Source organism: Zingiber officinale, chromosome 4B, assembly GCF_018446385.1.
Source record: "Zingiber officinale cultivar Zhangliang chromosome 4B, Zo_v1.1, whole genome shotgun sequence".
NCBI lineage: Eukaryota > Viridiplantae > Streptophyta > Magnoliopsida > Zingiberales > Zingiberaceae > Zingiber > Zingiber officinale.
Window position 1 is genome coordinate 33,111,554 of NC_055993.1, and position 20,920 is coordinate 33,132,473.

At 32.7% G+C, this 20,920-nt stretch overlaps 1 protein-coding gene across 2 annotated transcripts in view; it reads right to left on the reverse strand.

Moving 5' to 3' along the window:
* Nucleotides 1-20,920, reverse strand: part of LOC121974931 (NAD-capped RNA hydrolase DXO1-like) — a 52,370-nt gene that overhangs the window by 23,603 nt on the left and 7,847 nt on the right. For both annotated transcript variants that reach the window (XM_042526220.1, XM_042526219.1), the window contains exons 5-9: nucleotides 15,777-15,856; nucleotides 15,657-15,680; nucleotides 15,349-15,473; nucleotides 8,356-8,569; nucleotides 8,213-8,266 (exon numbers count right to left, since the gene is read on the reverse strand). In XM_042526220.1, coding sequence (XP_042382154.1) covers nucleotides 8,213-8,266; nucleotides 8,356-8,569; nucleotides 15,349-15,473; nucleotides 15,657-15,680; nucleotides 15,777-15,856 — 497 coding nt within the window. The remainder of the gene's footprint in view (nucleotides 1-8,212; nucleotides 8,267-8,355; nucleotides 8,570-15,348; nucleotides 15,474-15,656; nucleotides 15,681-15,776; nucleotides 15,857-20,920) is intronic.

Sequence of the window (20,920 nt, forward strand, 5' to 3'; positions counted from 1 at the left end):
AAAAGAATTCATATAGCCGACCCTGCCTAATGGGATAAGATTTGGCTGTTATTGTATTTTTGGGGAAAAGACTTTTCATTCTCTTATTGCTTGGGATTAAGATAATACCAAGAGTATTAGAAGGGAGGGGGTACTGAAGGAATTTAATGAACCTGGTTGGACCCGACCTTTACTAGGTGTCAAAAATCCCCTTAAACAAATAGTGGGTCTTGATAAAAATCAACCATGATGAGGTTAACTTATAATTCACTTAAAATGGTTAACTTGGTACCTTTTTCATAAAAATTGATTTTTCCATGATAAATATGCATTAGAGGAACCTCTCTAAAATTTTAAAAAATTCTAAGGTTTATAGATTCAAATGTGCACTTTAAAAATCAATCAAAAACAAGTTGATTGGTTCACAAACTAGTCAACTACAATTGGACTTGCATTCGCTCGGTAACCGTGCTCAGTCAATTGGTACTTGCAAACATAGTCAGAAAAAATACTTTTTGTTATTTTGGCTTGCTAATATTCTATGTAGATCCAAGACATAGATTTAAAATAATCGTTAAAGGTCATATCTTTTTGATGCATGGCGAAGAGGGAGATAAATAAGGGGATTTAAAGTTAGAATTTTTCAAAAATTCAATCTCCCTTGTATGTTTTGTAAAAATTACTAGCTCGAGGGGAGAGCTAAACCGAAGGAGTCGTCTGTCCCTAACATATTTGTGCATTTATTATTCATGATTACCTAAGTTAAACATATTCCATCAAAAAAGGACAGATTGTTGCAATAAGGATTAATCGATGCATTTTGATATATTGGGCAAAGAGTTTGTTAGGATTCTTGTTGTATTCAATATGTGCATTTGAGTTGTGCAGGACTTGAAGATATACACATGGAAACATCTTGGTGTGGCCAAGGTTGGTTGATGATTCGATGGCTTGAGATCCGCGGAGATTGGAGAAGGATGACAAAAAGGATCCGAGGGATCGTAGGACAAGGAGCATTCAAGAGTGACTGAGTTAAGGAAGTGAACTATGTAGACAAAGGCATGAAGGATGACAAAAGGAGCTGCAAGCTTGGGTGCATCCAAGGGATGAGTAGTCAAGATGGCTTCAAGGCATAGGTTACCACTTGGTGAGTTGAGTGTTGAGAGAAAATGTACCTAGGTGACAATAGATCTCAATATAAGCAAACTCAACCTTAGAAATAGTCGGAGTTAATGTACCAATAGACTGGTATTAGATACCAATTCACTAATATCTTAGTTATGGACTTAGTGGACTTAGCCGATGGACTTTATCAGTCAATTGGTGAAACTTCAAACATTAAATGAGGAGCTTCGTGGTCAAGACTAACTTGAGTTTTGGTCCCGACAAAGTAAGTTGATTGGCAAGTAAACTCAAGCACATTGGTCAACAAACAGAATGATTCTATTGGTGGCCGAGTTAACTAGTGAGTTGACTAATCATGGGATCGATCGACTGATGACAAATTCTAGATACATGTTGCTACAAGAGCTGGGTGTGGAAAGAGTCGATAAATCAACAATGGTCAGATTAGCTAACAATATTGTAGTCGCTAAATCATTCAAATCATTTGTAAGAGGTATCACCACCTTCGATAATCGACCAATAAAGAGAAAAATAGTGGTTGTTAGGGGTGATCCACCTAAAGGAACAATAGACTGAGGATTAGGAATCTATGAGTTGTTGAACCACATTATGTCTTTGTGTCTTTGGTTTGTTACTCTCTTTTCATTTTCACCATGTTTTAATGGTTCTAACCTTGCTAAGTAATTGGCAAGAATTCTTTGAGTTCTAAATTAGGGGCGTTCGCTATTCACCCCTCTAACTTAGTCGCACTAGTCCTAACACAATAGTGATAGTGACAGTGATATTGATAATCATGGTTTGTTCCATGTTTAAAATCTTGTACCGTGCTAAGTGGCAAGGTCAAAATGTATCATTATAATAAATAACTGAAACTCAATATTACTCGACACATTCAATGTCTCTTATTTAAGTGTTTTAATTTTCTCAATGAGTGTCTTGTCATGTCAACATCATCAGGTCAAGATTATTTAAAATAATATTTTCTTTTTAAGTTTATATTCATGCAAAATAATATCAAAATTATAAGAAAAAAAAGATAACCCGATACACGAAGTTCCTACTAATGTGGGGTGTTTATTGAACATAGTCTTACCTTGCTTTGCAAGAGGTTATTTCTGAGACCTCTAGATCATATGGCAGCACCTTTATCATTACGTCAAGACTTCCCTTTAATATTGAACACGAAATCTAAACAATAACACATTGTCTTATATTCTTCTTTTTCTTCTCATCTCCTTTATTCCACCTCTAATTTACTACCAAAACCATATGTCAAAAGATCAACAATACAAAAACAATATCATTGAAGCAACCGACACAAATTGTGATTTTGAGCATTACAAGTGTTCGTGTTCTCTCATCATGATGTGGCATTGATTGTTTTTTCCCTACCATAGAACAAAGGTGTATTTTAGATATTGCTAACATTGATTTGATGGTCTTCTCAATCAAGGCTCAAAAGTGCATTGACTGAAATAAGCTTTAGTCGACTAACTAATGCACAGTCAACTAGACATTGACTGATGAGCAGTCAACTAGCCAAAAGATCGTTGGGTATGCAACTACTAGAAATGTTTAATTAATCAACTAAACTTTATTTAAGTCAACTAAAAGCGCTCAAAAATTAGTTGTTTGAGTTCTTTATATGTAAGTTTTCGGGGGATATGTGACTTAATAGAGGTGCACCAATTCTCTTGTAAAGTTCTTATAATCGAATGTCCAAGCTAAACAACTTCTAGCTCTTGGTATTATTCTTGTCTCTCTTGCTTTTTGCATGATACTAATGATGTTTTTCCACCTTCGGAAAGGAATTTGACTAGTGGATTTTTGAAAGTAATTCACTTAATGAATCAATAAGCAGTAGAGTAGGAGCAAGGCTTCAACCAATGTAAAATTGTATTGTAAGTATCAATTTCATTTATTGTTATTAATATTACATTATCATTGCAATCTAACTTGAGATAACTAAGTGAATCCACACACGAGAACATTTATATTTTGCCAAAAGAAGAAAATTTTAAATTATCATCTATACACCCGTTCCTTCTATCCAATCTAGTCATGGCCTGCAATGGTCCTACAGATAATACCTACATAAAGGAGAAAACAAAATCTCTCAGTCCAAGCATTGCACAATTTTTCCACATCAATCAAATTCCACCTAGTGTAGCAAAAAATATATTGTATCATAATATCATATTCAACATCCACAATCCTAGTATCGAGCCCTCAACACATAAATTGTTGGTCTATAACTCAATGAAAGTACAGGAGATCTAAATATGGATCATATCATGCAAGAAGGGATGAAAATGATGTGTTATAGCTAGACAAGGCCTCTATGAGTAAGCATCATAAACTTGTGATTTGTTGTTGTTAATGCAACTATAGAATATCATATTGTATCTTACATATATAGCCTAATAGATGGTGTAGTTCAAGAATATACAGTGTAGGTGGTCATAGACAACTATATCAATTTTAAAGAAGGCTAGAGAGTTGTTAGATCAAGATCATTCAAAATTATTAAGACACCATGTCCAACACACTAATAATTTAATAATGGCGAATAGCAACCACAATATCATGAAGAAACCACAATAAAGTAGTTAAAAGAAACTAATTGTTGATAAAATACCTTTAAACCTTTTTCATCTATTGAATGTCATGCTCATTTCTATGCTCATTTCTGAAACCTAGGAAGCCATTGTATTCCAACACTAGTGAGGATAAAGAGGCATAAAATGTGATAATATTTACTAGATTTGGGGACTATAGTTTATATATTATTATGGCGATACAACCTTTATATATTGTTCTTAATAAGATTGGCATGGACAAGAAGTTGCAAATGGATAACGTCTACCACTTAATTCATGAAGTATCATCCAGAGGCATTTACAAAAGCCATCAAAGTTTCAACATTATGTCAATAATGCGATATAAAAAATAAGTCAGCTAAATGAGAAAAGATATTCATTTAACAATGTATTTTTTTTTAATAACAAGAAAACTTGTTGATGCAATTATACCCCAAGTAGTAGAGTCTGATAAAGTTGCTCTAGGTAGATTATTAGTGCAATCATACCCTAAGTGATCAAATTCAACCAAGTTGTTTTAATGTGTTGGGTGTTATGCTAATTGCGTTTGCTGATGAAGTTTGTAAGTGCACAGGTGCAGGATGCTTACCAAGTACTACACGTGTAGTGGATGGAAGAAATACTAGCAATCGGAGAAGTTCTACACAATTTGTAAAGAAAAAGTTCAACAAGTATTGGCAAAACAAAAAGTCAAAGAAGATCAACGTAGATGAGAAGTCCATATAAGTCAAAGGTGACAGGGTACTTAGCGGTTAGAAGTCAGGTTGATCGGACACCAGATAAATACCCAAAAGCGAGGCTTCTTAGAAAATAAAGAAGCCACAAAGACAAGGTTTTAAACTTTTAATATAAAGGATCAGCTCTAAATCTAAAAAAGTTTATAATAAGGATTTTTTTCATAAATGACGTCTTCAATTGTCTTTAAAATAAATGGGTCCACTTTCTCACTCATTCATACAAAAGTGTAAAATCGTCTCTCTTATCGTTCCTGCAGAAGATGATGTATGCTCATTATAATATGCATCTTCGAACAAAAGAGAAGGAAAAAAAATAAGAGTGCAATGGTATCTGACATATTTGATATTAGCTTTATCTAAAAATAAGAATGATTTAAAAATATATCTGTGAAACCTTGATGAGGCTGAGAATCTATGAATGAAGCAGAAGATCCACTATAACCGTCTTAACTCTTTACCCAACAAATTGAAGAAGTGAGAGCTAGGGGAGATGTGTCAGTGAGAAAAAAAGATGATGCAGTTCTCGAGTGAATTTTTCTGGATCTTAATTTAAACACTTTCAAACATCTCAATCTTATACAGGCTAAAGGTCACAACAGAGAATAGAAATTTCCAAATCTATTCTACATAATCTAGCTTACCTGAGAAAAGCTAAATTAATAATTAGTCACAATTCACTTCATGGAGTGATCATGAACTTGTGAGAGTTGATGTGAGTGATCAAATATTGTCAGCTTCTACTATAATTCGCCAAGAAATTTAAAATGATGATAGTGACCTTGACAATAATGCAACTTTTGATAAAGGTGATGACATCTAAGATGCACTAAGTGATGTGAAACTTGTGTTTCCTCCACTTCAGCACTTGAGCCTTAAACATGTGGGTGACGTTGCATACAAAAAATGTGACCCAGGATGATCATCAGAGCTCTAGACCTATAAAAAGTAATATCTATGAACTCAGTAGAGTGGAAAACAAAATAAAGCTTGTGATTACAAAGATATGCCAGAGAACCTAGCTGATTAAGATTCATTGTACTCTCAATTTTCTAATTATAGTTTTATTAAATCATATGGTGATTTAACTTTAAGGATATGTGTGTACATGTTCTATGATTATTTCAGTTATAATTCTAATGGTGTCAATACAGCTCCCAAAGGAGAATCGATGCATATTGAAATAGAATTTTAATATCATATGACACGGGAGAATTATTTAATTAAATTTTAGAATACCATGGAAGTTGATCTCACAAAGGTGTTATAAGAATTGATGTTCTTATCTAATACACAATAATCCTTTTACACTAGTTATGGATAAACTCTCTAGACACATCTAAGAGTAAATGCTTGAATCTTAGCAGGAGACATTAGAAGTTAAAGATTTTTATTTAGCATAATATATAGAATTTTAAGTTTAGTAGTAATAGGCATAGCAAGACAATTGTTAAGATAGGAGATGATGAGTTCCTTGTTATTGAAAATTATAAGTAGCTAAGATTGTTTGTACATAAGGATGGAGGGCTTGATAGGGATGTTTTACATAGGATACAATCAAGATAGTTAAAATATAGGAGGGTGTCAAGTGTTCTTTGTAATCATAAGATTCTTCTCAAGCTTAAAAAGGAAGTTTTACAAAATGACAAATAGACCTACTATTTATATGGAGCTGAAGTTAGGCTTTAAAACGTGCACACAAGTAGAAGATGAGAGTCGCATAAATGAGGATGTTTAGGCTCTAAAACAAGCATACAAATAGAAGATGAGAATCGCGGAAATGAGGATGTTGAGGTGGATGTGCAAATAATACGAGGTTGGGCACGATAAGAAATGAGAACATTATAGAGAAAGTCAGGATTGCACCTATTGAAAGAAAACTCTAAAAAAACATGTTTAAGATGCTATGAATATGTACTTAGGTGACCAATAAATATCCCAATTAGGCGATGTGAAACCTTAATAAATACATACATTAATCGAGGAAAGAGAAGATTAAAGAAGAATTGGTTAACAACGATAAAATAGAATAAAATTTATTTAAATAAAAATAGGATAAAATTTATTTAAATAAAATGAGGATATAGTAAGGAATTAAGTCTAATGGCATAAGAGGATTCTCACTTAATAGGATAATGCTTGGTTGTCGTAAGATGGTCAAGATACTTATAACAATTTATAACATCTTGCTCACATAAATATTTTTTTATTGGTATAGCTTATTTTTGGAGGTATAAAACGCATATCGTTCCAATTTGGAAAAAAAAACTCTAGCACAAGTCAAGATTTCAAACTTTGCTAGAAGGTATAAGTAATCTTCTTATATCAATGTGCAGTTATATTGTATGAGATTTGCCTTATCCAATGTCAACACTATAACAAAGATACAGTGACATAAAAGAAGTTATATCAACACTCAGAGGCGAGCCCTTGATCAATCACAAATTCAAAGAGTTGCAACTCAATCAATCAAGAGGTAGGGAGGGTGTATCATTCACTCATTATAAGAAGACAAGGCATAAATGGATGGAACACATACTAAAAGAATAAGGCAAGGCAGAGAAAAAATTGATCAAGTTAGTTGGAAGAAGCATACAAGGTCGCTCATCACAAGAAGATGAGTCAGTGAAGAGCTAAAACTAGAAGCAATAGGGGATTAACTAATATAAGTTATAAATTTAATTAATAATTATAAATATATATGCGTGTGTATATTATATATATATATATATAGAAACATCAATATTGTGATTTTAATTTTATTATTAACAAATTATAATGTAATAACTTCATCAAAATTTAGTTATATTTTATATATTAAGTTATAAAGTTTTGATAAGATTTTGAATTTTAATTAAACTTTACAATTACAAAAAATAATTAACTATTATTGATTTATATAGCATAAAATATAATAGGTTATATGATTTTCATTTTGAGTAATAAGATTTTAATTTTAAAATTTTGAATTATTAATTTAATATAAATTATCTAAAACTATTATTTATTAATTGTATAATTATAATCTATGGATATTTATATAACCAATAAAATTTAAAATTTACCATAAGATAATTATAATTAATTATTAAATAATTAAAGTTAATTTATACCCTTTTAAAATTTTGAAGTTTAATTTATAAGTATAAATTTATTAATATTTATATAATAATAAATTAACTTTAATTGATATTTTTAGCAATTATTTACATATCTATATGCGGAACATTAGTTTAGTCTTATCATTAGGAATGATATTTTTTTTATTTAGTTTTTGAAAATCTTGAAACACAAATTTTCAAAAGATAGCAAGTCTAACCCAATTGAAAGAAATCAAAAAGGTTAAATTTATTTTAAAATTCAATTAACATACTTTAGTGCAACAGCTACAATCCTATTTTTAAAAAGTAAATAAGTCAAACAGGACCATGATTAAAGAATAAAAACACATACAAATCCATCTTGGTACGCTTGGAACTTGTCAATGCAGATAAAGAATTGACAAGCCATAGAAATCAAAACTGAGAGTTCTAATCGAAGGCCATAACTGAGCATGGCACTAGACTCTAATACTTCCGACAAAGCATACTTCTAATGGAGTATATGTCTAAGCACAAATATTTACATATGAGAATTTAAAGAACCCTTAGAAAAATTTGTGTGTGCCCCATGTATCATTGTTGTGAAGAATATTCTTAGTAAAAAATATCAAGAGATTAATTAGCATGTCATCATCAATTAAATTCTTTAAGCCAAAAAAAGTAAAAAGTTTACCCAAAACTTCAGCAACTTTTCTCTCTCATATCTCTCCTCTGTGCGATACTCCAACTGCAGGAAGATGATGATGAACAATCCAAAAATAAATATTCCTAAATAGAATAACGTAGATGCAATACACTACAATGAATAGAAATAACCTCCCGGCTTGTCTTCAACTCCACATAGAACCGTTTTCCATCATCAGTCGAATCACAACAATCCATCTCAGCACCCATGATGATTCGGTGTGCTCCTAATTTAGTCTTTATTACTGAGCAGAATTCCACATTTGCATCAATACCTTTACCATCAATATCTGTTTCTGTGGAATTCTCAGTTGCAAGGTTCTCAAAAGCATATCCCCAGTAACATCTGCCATATTGGATAACAATCTCCAAAACCAAGTCAATAGCCATCATACAAAAGAAATTTCTCTAAAAAGGAAGACAAAATCCAATATTGAAAAGAAAAGACCAATTATTATTAGTATCCTTTAATATTAGTTCTTATATTCTACATTTTAAAGCCTATGATCAGGTTGCACAACGAGCAAGCATGCCTTTGCTTAACATGTGGCATTTTATTGAGGCAATGTGTGACAAATTCTTGTGTGGACGAGGATTTCACTGAGGAAAAAAAGAAAAGACCAGATATTTACTTGTATTATATGCATAAATAAAAATTAAGTATCAAAGAAGCCACATCCCAGCTTCCACACATATCTAAAGAAACTAAAATTATCTACCTTAATATGCCTACAAGCCTATAACCATCAATATTTTTAGGAAGCTACTTAAAGCTTGTCTGAATGTGGGTGTGCGTTCAAATTGTTCAAAACGCTGTGCAAAAAATAAGACATGTAATCATGAAAATTAAGGTGCAAGTAAAGGAGTTATATCCAAGTTATGTCTATGATGATATTTTTCCTATTTGATGAATGGCAATTAAACTGAATAAAGAAACTATCTATTTGATAGTATTTTTTTGCTTTTTTAACGATCAATGTGTAATGGCATGTAGAAAGTTATGAGAGAAACTGATTAAAATGCAAGCAATTTAAACAAATCAATTAATTTAACAAATGTAATTCTTAAAAAAAGTTGCAATTTATAGAGATTTCATGAGGTTCGGCAAAATGATGGTTCTTTACGTCTTAAATTTTTTGTAATTGACTATAGATCAAATCAGCCTTGTGCTGAATTAATTGTGCAAATTTACAGTTTGTTGTAGGTTGAACCAAATCCCAAGCTTTTGTACTAGATGACCATTCTTTGAGATATCCAATAAGTGGGATCATGTCTTTATAACAGTTTCTATTTTTTTTATTTTTAGTTTAGTGGAAAGATCTTTTAATAACAGTTTCCCCTTTATAGAGATATGCTGCTTTTACCTATATTACAAGGCTCAGAATCTACTTGAGTAAAGAGTGTAGAAAGTGTCGCTAAACAAGCCACACGCAATGGCGCTCGGCCAGCAGAAGGTTGGATTAGGCTGGGACAAAAGTGGTAGGGAGTTCATGGTGCTCCTGAAAGACTGACTTGGGAGGTGAGACCATCAATGGTGATCTCGTTCGAGAGAAAATAATGCTAGCATTGTTCTAGCAACTGTTGTTGCCACTATTGCACAAAGACTCTAACCTCAAGAGGCACTGTGACTTGTGGCAGTCGATGAGCATATGATCTTGTCACATGGAGACTCGGATGTCAAGAAAAGAGGCAATCTATAGTGGTCAATGGGCACCCTAGAGGAGAAGGTTGTAATCAATTGTGGACAATCAGAGTAGGCCAGTGGTTCAAGTTGGAGATTGCATGAATCTGGTAGAGGAACTCTGCAAACCAAGGAGGTCGTGCCTATAAAAATCCAGCAGCTTTAATTTTGTTGGTTGTCAATGACATTCCAAGGGGTCAGCACCATAACAAAGAAGATGATAATAGAATAAGGTGGATTGGCAATTCCTTCGGAGAATGAGGAAACTTGTTCATAGAAGACCGACAAGTGGTCCTCCCTACCAAAGGAAATTGAGGCAAGCAAGGAACGTTATCCTCTTCTTGTGGTGTTGAAGCATGCTCACTTGATCCTTATGTTGCAACATATGAAGTTTCCTAGTAATCAAAGCTCAACGATGGTGTCAGACTATGCAAGTATGTGGGTGCAGCGACTATGGAGAGGCACAACAACTAGGAGGCTAGTGGAGCTCACTGATATAGGCGGAAGGAGGTGGCTATCATGATGAAGCAACTATTTCTATTTGGGAAACGATGAGGTTGTCACTGCAGTGGCAAGATAAGTTATCGACCAGAGATGTTGGTTCTCATGTAGAAGGCATTTGTGATGGGGTTTTGGTTAGAAGATCAAGGATGAAAATTTGAGTAAGCGGTGGGAAAAGGAGGCGCTGATGGGTAATAGATAAAGGCAAAGGCATGGAAATAGTGGATGGTTGGGCACCAGAGGAGGAATTAAGGGTTGGTAGAAATTTAGGCTTAAAATTACAAAGTTGCTCTCTTATCAAATTGAAGCGGCACCACAATTGAATCAAACTCGTAGTGAATTGATAAAAAAAAAGGATAACACATGAGATAACTATCTGACATAGAGAAATAATGACAAGCAAAGAGGATTAAATACATAAGAGAATTAGATCACTTTTATAGACCTCAATCAAATCAAACTAGAAATAGGCTAATTGAAAATTAACAAATAAACAAACTAAAATAATATTCTACAATAATAACTACTCTCTTCTCTAAATCTAAATGAACCAAAAATTACTTAGCACCCCAACATTTAAACAATTACCAACTTAAAACAATTCCCTAAAAACTTATTCTCTTAAAGAAAATCTTAACAAATAACTTCTAAAAAACCTTAAAATTTCTAAAAATGATATTCTTAAGTTGCATTAGTAGTCATCTCTACTAATATATATATTAGCTTACTATGACTTTAGATTCACAACCTTAAGAAAACTCAAATCTATTTACAAATGGGTCCCAAACATCCACTAGTTTGTAGAATCACAAGGCTAAACGTATACGTCCATTAGCACTTTCAAATATTGTCCACTTAGAGGAATTTATATTGTGCAATATAAATATGTACTTGCATTGTCATGTTTGACGTTTCCTTTCTTGAAAATATGACTAGTTAATTTCTTAACTCTCCATCTTATAATTATTAGGAGCTAACTTAAATGATCCTACGATACATTAAAGCATGGAGTGAAATGTCATTCCGTGCCAAGCGGCACTATCGTTCCGCCGCGCGGACGAAACCAACACCCCGTGCACCCAAGTTTCGCGTCACGTGCATCACATGCGACAGCACGCGTCCAGGACAGCACGTGTGACCGCACGCGTCCATTATTTGATGAAGCAGGAGGACCCACCACGATCATCTCAATTTCCTACTTGATTGAAAAAATATAGGAGATATATGTGAGGAAGAAGATGATGATGAAGCTTTTGATCAAGAATTTCAATTTTTTAGATCTTGGTCTAGACGTTCTCAAACATCCCAACCCCAAATCCAACTAAAGTCCAAAGATAAAGGCAAAAGCAAAGGCAAATCTCCTGCAATTTTTACTAAAAATAAAGAAAAAGACAAACCTCCTCCTTTTACGGGAAAGGTCAATTGAGAATTAGATAAAATCCACTCAATGTAATTGATGAGCATGAACATGATGACAATAAAGAAACATCATCAACTTCTGACACTGTAGTCTGATGAGAAGTTCAAAATGAGGATAGTGATGTTGATAGCAGTGTAAATACTCATAGAAGTAATGACAATGGTGATGCATCTGGTGGTAAAAATTATGTTACCCCTACTCTAACACTAGAGCCATGGACATATGAGACAGATTACACACATGCAACTCAAGATTATGATCATAGAGCTAGAAGTAGCACTATTCAATATCAACGTCCATATAAGGATGACAAACAAAAGACAATTCATGATTCTCAAGATATACGGAGAGTTTAAGTGAGATTGATTTTGGTCGAAGTTCATCATACTCGCAACCTTCTTATTATAACTCTGATACCAGAGCTCAGGGGCGTATACTTATCCTTATCCTATGTCTGTACCCATTTTGATTTCAGTGGTGCCCGTTCAAATCCAACTGAGCCAATGAGGAATTGAGACACGTTGATGGTCATGGTGGAGAAATTAATATCAATATTGCATGTTATAGGATAATTATTTAATCTGGGCGTTGGAAAACTATGGAATTGACCTAAGCATAATGTTGCAAAAATCAATGTTTCCATCTGATTCACGTCACTCCTTTTGGTATTACTAAGGTAATATATTATGATGTATCAATTTTAATTCAAGTTATTGATAGATTAATTTTCTTTATAGAAAACTATATTTAATTATTTTTTCTAACCATATTAAGTTGTCTAATAATTGAGAATTTATATAAAATCAATATACAACTTATATTTAAAGTATACACAATAAACATATTTATCTAATAATTACTACATATAAATAAAAATATCAAAACTATATCAGACGATACGATACCGAAATCGTATTGTTTCTGTCCGAGACCGAAACCTTGGCACGGGTCAAGATTTTAAACCTTGCATTAAAGTACTTCAAGAAAAAATAAGCTTTTAATATTGTGACACCCTTGGATTGTGAGACACAAAAATGTGAATTAAATGCCCTCTCCCACCAATAGAATATCTACATCAAAATATTGTGTTCTATTGGGAGACAATTTGAAATCTTAGAAAGTCAAAGGAAGAATAAAGTTATGGGCCTAATCATATATTGAGCTTATTTAGCTTAAATAATTGATGACTGAATTAGGCAATGCTCCTATGAGCAAATAAAGTTACATTGTTATAATGAAGTTTTCATACACATTGAATATATATGTCACTTTCTCAAGGAGAAGGCCTCCAAGTGCCCCATTTGTTAGTTTTAATGATCACTGATCATGTCTTTAAGAGGTCGAATTAAGTAAATTTTGAAAGAAGCTAAGACTCTTTTACAATATGTCTGAACTTAAAGGAATGTTTAGGACTTAATTATAAATATAGTAAACTTAAAAATATAAAGGTAAAGGAGCATACCTTATAGAGGTAACCCTAATAAGTATTACCCACTTTAACAATAATTCTATATTTTAAAAACATAGTTATGTCGTGATACATTAAATTTTTAATTACATTTATTATCTTAAAACAAAAAATTATAATTTGAACTTCTGTAAGAGTTTTTGGATTCAATAAATTATTTTTAGATTAATTATAATCCATTTGCATTGAAATGTATTTTTTTTTTATGAATTCAAAATTGACTTCAGCTTCTTATATTTACCATAAACTACTTTTTTAATAGGGTAACAACTAGCAAGATTGTAAAGTGACTACTTTTCAATTGTTTTCAATATTTTATTTTTAATAAAGAAGAACAATTTGCTTTTCATAGTCAAATTAAATGAGAACTACTTTGACTTATATTTTGTGTCTCTATATTTCAATTTGCTATATATAAAAATATATAATATATTCATAGTTTGAAATATGATATAATGTCAGGTGATATGATCAAAACATATCATTCTTTTAAATTACCAAAATTCGATACTACTAGGCATTGGCATGATTTAAAATCATACTGTGCTGGGCGATGCAGTCAAAACATATTGTTTAGATAAATTACCTAGCATAGTCAACGTCTCTTTCCTCCGCTTAATTTTCTTCCTTCTTCAACCTTCAATTCATTATCAACACCGTGCATCAAAACATCGACGTGATACTAAAACAATATTATTTCAGTCAAAGACTAAAACTCCGACACGATTAGAGGTTTTAAACCTTGGGCACAACTCCATTAATTTATCTTGTTTCATCCTTTAGCATGCTACAACACTACATGTCAAGATGAATTGTTATTAATTTTTTGTAGCTTCTGTTATATAGTTAAGTTCCTTTCTTACTTTTCTTTTTCATCTCCTTCATTCTTTCCCTTCAATTCACCACCGATAGTATACATCAAAACATCAGCCCTGTACTGAAAGGCTAGAATTTCCTCAAGTAATCCACATAAGCCACTTAAAACAATAAGATAATTATGTTTATCCCTTAACATTTTTCTATATAAACCACTTAATTGTCCATTCTATTCTATTTCAACCTGGCCACTGTGATCAGACCAGATAGAGATACAATAGATATCCTATAATCATTAAAAAGTGCACACTTTATCACATTTATCGACAAAATCTGTCAGGCACGATGCAACTGAAGGGCATACTGCAGCACAAAAGTTAACTGTGTGAAATCACTATCATATCACTGGTTAAACTATCAATTCTTGTTGCCAAAATTCTTGGCATTTCCTTCTCCATGATATTTGAAAAAAAAAAAAAAGACACTATGACCTTTATGCTTGACCTAAACCCTAGAACTGAATACTTCTTAAAAACCTTGTCCTCATCAATCAGATTCATGACAATTGGTATAATTGTGTGTATCTAGGCATCATATTGTGCCCCAAGAACCTTATAGATTTAGATTGAGTTACTTACCTGAAAAGTAATAAAATCAGATGACTTCATTCGCCTTCCATATTAGTTCTCTTTTCCTTCTTAACCATCCATCACCACCTTGTTCCTTCTCTCCCAAATATTTGTCGGCAACAAATTGAAACATAAATTCTGAAATTGATCATGAAGTATTTTTTTTTTTGTAAATTTTCTTCATGTCTTGGACAAATAATTTATAATGACCATTTGTATTTACTTTTGCTCCTAATTCAGTCTCTAGAATTCATCCTATGAAGGCACCACATACACATGCCACTTTCCACCATTATTTGAAGCAATTTAGAGAGGGAGAGGGGGTTATCTGGTGGGTATATAGAGATGCATTTGTTAAACTCAAAGGTCATAGTAACAGAAAAATTGAGGGGCTAGATTTCCTTGAAGTAAACTTGACTGGTAAACTAAAATTTTCCAAGAAGTTAAACAAAATAAAGTAATTGCTAAAATGGTTTAAGTACACCAATTAATGAAGCATAAACACCAAAGTAATGGCATAGGACAAAATAACAACGTAGTAAAATGGAAAAGGCTATATATTATTAGCATGACGATCACAGACAAAAGATATTGCTAAGAAATGGATTACCTCCTAGAGTCTTGCCTACTTTCTGGTCTCTCAGGAAGTTTGTGCACATCAAGATACACAACCCCACATCTCTTATGCACGCCCATTTTCCATGGTTCATTTCTTATATATGCTGTAGCAAGGATCTGATTGTAGAAAGAAACAAGGTCTTTACTTGTGTATAAGTATACATAAACAAGAACATGAGCACATGATTAGTGAAATTGATCCAATTTAACAACATAAAAAGACTTTATAAGACAGTAAGAAATTCAGTCGCCCATTCTGTGTATGAAAATAAAATTGTTCACAAAAGCATTTGTAAGTACCTTGTTGAGATTGTTTCGATAAGTCTGCAAACAATAGAAAAAGAGGAAAATGTAAGAGTTCAGAAGCAAATAAGAAGTGTGTGTGTGCAACCAGGAAAGGTAATTACAAAAGGTACTTGCCACAAAATGAATATTTTGGAGAGGTATGTTTTTGCTTCTTATGCAAGTAAGCAGATCACCAAACCCTTGAGATCCCAAGTCTGAATATACATCAAAACTGTCAGAAAAGTAGCTTAAACCAAAAGAAACATGCAGACATTATGATAGGCCAAACAAAAGCCATCTTGACCAGCATTACAGTCTTCTCCCCCATTTGCTAATTTATAGAAATTTTCTACACTTCATTTGGATTTATTTTAATTTGATTAAACTAAAGCTTCAAAAAGTTCTAATAGTCTTTAGTTAAATTTAATTAAGTGAACTTATGAAAAACTTGAAATATCAGAGAGGATTGAATAAACCTCCAAGTTGGTGGGAGTCTTGCTAATCAACATATTAACCTGTATGGATTAGTTAGATATTAATATAAATAAGACATTAGGCATGAGAGGAATTACTCGATGTTTGAGAAAGAAGTGAGAGAGGTATGGCATTGTCAGAGGTGAAGAATGAGAGAAGAGTGAGGGTCTCTATTCTAATAATCAAGAGAGTTTCAAGAAGATTTTCTAGATCATCGGGATATTGTGAAAGCAAGGCTTTAGCATAGGAAGTCTTAACCAAACTCATACTCCCACTGCTATCCCTCTGGATCATTGAGACTTGAACATTAGTCTATTTCTCCTCTCTCATTCTCTTCGCCTATCGTCAAAATTAGACTCCTCAAAGCTCTTAATCTTTTGATTAAGAATACTCATATATATAACTTTGGAAATATTTTGGCGCAAGTATTAAACTCCACTTTTTCCCTACTCTTCACTTAGTTCTTCCTTTCTCTTCCTCCCTCAAGTCAGAACTTTTCCCTTTTGTTGATGCCTCATAGATAGAACTTTTCCCTTTGTTGAAACCCTTTGTTCCTCTTTGGAATTTCCTCAAACCACCGCTAGATTCGACTGACACCTCTCCCAAGACAATGAATATTCTTGAAGGGACAGCACAACAACAGAGATCACAATCAACAAATGAAAAATATAATCAAATTGAAAGATCATGGTACTAGACTATGGATTTTCAACAGAAAGGGGCAGGAACCTATGTTCAACAACACCTAGAACTTCACAATATAAGCAATGTAGCCTACATTTAATTCAATAAAAAAGATAAAATATTAAAAAAAATGATGGATATAACACTTAACTCATATTAGCATTCTCAAAAAAGCTAATACATTATTTAAACCCTCTTAACATAACTTAATTCAATAAATCAGATAAATATTTTAAAAGAGAGAGAGAAAGTGTTGGGTAAAATACAAGAAATAAAAATTGATAAACTATTTCATGCGTTTGCATCCGATGTTATTTTCAGATGCTTATGGTTTTGTTAATTGATAAACTGAGAATTATGTTTGTTAATTGGTTTTGTTATTATATTTTCACTATTTTCTGCATAATTTATGTTGTATTACTGCTAAGTGGCCGAGTTCCAATGCTGCTTGAATTTGTGGTTTGGTATTTTCATGAATTTGTGCCGATCGCTTTCAAAAAAAAACTGTAGACTCATCTAGGAGTGGACTTCTAATAAGTTGCTAATTAGTAATTGGATTCTTTAAAACCTGCAAAATTGCCAGTTTTTATATGAAGCAATTTGTAGTGGAAATCATGGTATTAAAAAGTGGCCAGAGCCTTTGAGATAGAGGATCAAACTGGCTTCAACAAGTCAAACAAGGCAACCTATGCGACCTCATATGCAATTTATGCTGGACACAGATCATTCAAAAAAGTGAAAATATGTTGCATTTGAACCAGGCTAGGTTGTACCCAATCAAATAAACCCCTAATGATAATTTGCTTTGATGCCTTCTCAAATTAATAGAGCTTTCATGGTGTTTTCCCTTCACTGAGATTTAGTTTATGGGACTGTGAGATACTTTTATAAGTTAAGTTGTATGTGTGAATTTATATATATTAATAAACATTTTTTTTTGCTTGTGTCCAATTAAATGCATGTCATATAGAAGATATCTTTATTAGTATTCTTTGTTATATTATGGACCATATGGTCACACGCATGGCATATGTGCTATGCAGTGAGCTCAACGCATATAATATGCTATGCTTTGTTAGATATCAAATTGTTCACATTTAAATTTGTGCATCTTTAATTAAATTTTTATACAAATAATAATAATAAACCGAACCAACAAATTAGGTTTAGAGTCAAGTTGAAGTCAAATTAGGTGTGGATGGAACTCTTCGTTGACATAGTGATTAGGATCATGTGGATTAAAATGCAAAAACAATATGGATTTATTTTAAGTAATTTAGTACCAAATGAAATTTATAAAGCTGGGATAATCTACTTTAGTCATGTTAGCTCAAAGTAGTAGAATTTTTTAGGAGTTGAAAATTATGTGAACCCCATACTCTCCCTCCCCTTGTGATTCCTTCTCCGTACACTGCCACTCATCCAACCTTCTCTTCTCTCTCCCTCTTGCATTGTCACCATTTGCACCGCCTTCACTGTGCATGTTTGCTGTCAGCTACTCTCTCCTCCTACAACACCTCACTTTTTCTTTCTTTCTCTATTTTTGTCTCTCTCTCTCACTCTGCTTGCCAACATCATGCAAGCGTCGTTGGCCCTAGCAATCATCTCCCCAGCCTCTCTTTCCTTTCTTTGTTCTATTATGGCATTGCCACCAGAGGCCAAGAGAGACCAATGTTAATCGTCAACCCCTCCTTAGTTAGCAACTCTCTCACTCCTATCACTCTTTCTTGTGGTTTCCCTTTCCTTGTTTTGTGTCATAGTGCCACACCGATTGACATCAGGATCACTGCCACCACAGCCTGGAGTTAGGCCAAACCATGAGCCACTTTCTTTTTTTCACCTCTTTCTCTCTTCTTTCTTGTGCTCTTGGGCAAATTCGGCCCTGTCATTTGTTGTCTTGCGTCTAAAGGCATCATCACAACTCATCCTCGCCTAGCATACAAATTTTCAACAAGTCAAAGTTGAGAATTCGGTAAGTATTTCCTTGCAGTGTTGTTAAATGATTGCCTATCTCGAACTAATCATGACTTCTTATTTAAGTTCAAGTGGCTTGAGCGTTTTGTATCACTACAACACCTATTCTATTTTGTAATTGAAAAAATTTGAGAGTAATAGTTTGGTCATATTATATTTCTATTTTATGTTGGTTTATTCAGATTAAGATAAAAGATTAATAGTTGTTTGTTAGTAGTGGAGTTGAATTCTTCGAGTCATATTAGAGTAGTTGGATTAAGATAGAATCCATTAAGTTAGTTTAATTAATTCTTAGATTATTTTGTATTATTATCATATTTAGTTCTTTTAAGCTTTCTTTCAAATTGTTTTTGTTTGTATTTATAGATGCTCATTCGGGAGCACATTGACTAGCAGATTGTTAGATCCCCTACTTGGTATATATTTAAGATGGGTAAACCTTAAATTGAATCAAGATTGGATCCATTGACCTTAAGTTTTAATTAATTCTTAGATTTTATATTATTATCTATTGTGTTCATCTTAAGCTTTTCTAAATTGTTTCTATTTGTATTTATAGATGCTCATTCATGAACACATTGTCATGCATGTCATCTTAAGTTATTCTCTGTGACGGTCAGCACCGGCGGAATTTATTATTCTGCCTACCAACCAACATCGAAACCATTCAAAACCAAGCTTGGAGCCGCGAGCGACAACGGCCTAGTGGATGCTTCATGGCGAGGCAAGACCGCCACAAGAGGTCACAACCTGACCACAAGGCGGCAACAAGGTCACGCAGCTTCACAGCGACCTCTGCGGGTCATAAAGGCTAGGCGTGGCTGCCACAACGGCCAAATCCCGCCATAGCCTCACAGCGGCATGTACTGCGACCGGCCGCATTAGATTTTTTTTATTTTTTTACTTTACTTTCTACTTTTTCCCCTTATTTCCACATTTCTTTTTTTTATCCACATTTAATTGCTTTCCCTTCATTTTTTTCCTCAATCATCCATTAATTTTTCCCTCCTCTAATCGTTATTTTTTTCCCTCCATCTGTCCACAAGGATAAACATAGAAGTTAAGGATGGTTAATTTTTTTCCCTCCATCCATCCATCCATAAGGTAAATAGAGAGACAAAAACACTTGGATAGAGGAGAGAGATTGTTAGGAAAGATAAAAAAAAATTAAAGATAATTAAATTTCTAACCTTATAAAATATCCTACTACTAATGAATTAAGTTCTTCTATATAAAAATTTTGGATTTTGTTTTAAACTAATCAAAATGAATCCAAATAAATCTAATTTAAACCTACTTGAATCTACCATGCCTATATGGTGGACTTCAGCTAACCCTAAATCAACTTTTAATCAATAAACATCAAACATTTCACCAAATAATATCAGAACTTGAATTCAACATTTAACATCTCAAATATAACTCAAGAGTACACATCTATTACAATTAAATATTAATAAAAATATTTTTAATTAATATATTGATATTTAAAAAAGTATTGAAACTATATCGGCATGGCATGATACAATACTAAATTTGTATCGTTCCGATTATAAATTGAAACTTCTACACGCCTCAAAATTTTAAACCTTAACTTATATTTATAGTCCTTTATTTGAAAATTATGTGTGCATAGTGCAACTGTTATTAAAAAGATGAGTTATGTTATTCCCTAAAACTAACCAATGTAAACCAAAGAGAAAATAGTTGTGGTGTAAAGACTTAAAGTAAAACAAGCCATATAGAGACATGATAACGGATGCCATCCGGGATCGGTTTTCATTTGCAAGATGGTATTATATCATTGTATATCACCAATGAGGACTTTACACTGATTTTAATGCATATGTCAAAATAACATCTTTAATACGTTGAGGGTCTATCTCCATTGATTCACTTCTTAGTGGATTTATTAGTTATAATTAAAAGGTGATAATTAAAAGTATATTAATTTGTGATTAAAAAATTAATAGGAATGAATCATAATATTAATTAGTGGTGAACAAGCAAAAAAATAGAAATAAGAGTTGACTTTATATTCAAATAAAGGCCTTATATATAACCTCTAAAATTGTAATTTATATTATTAATTATTTGATATCTTAATCTCTTAATCAAGATCAAATTCCATATCCTTCGTGTTGACC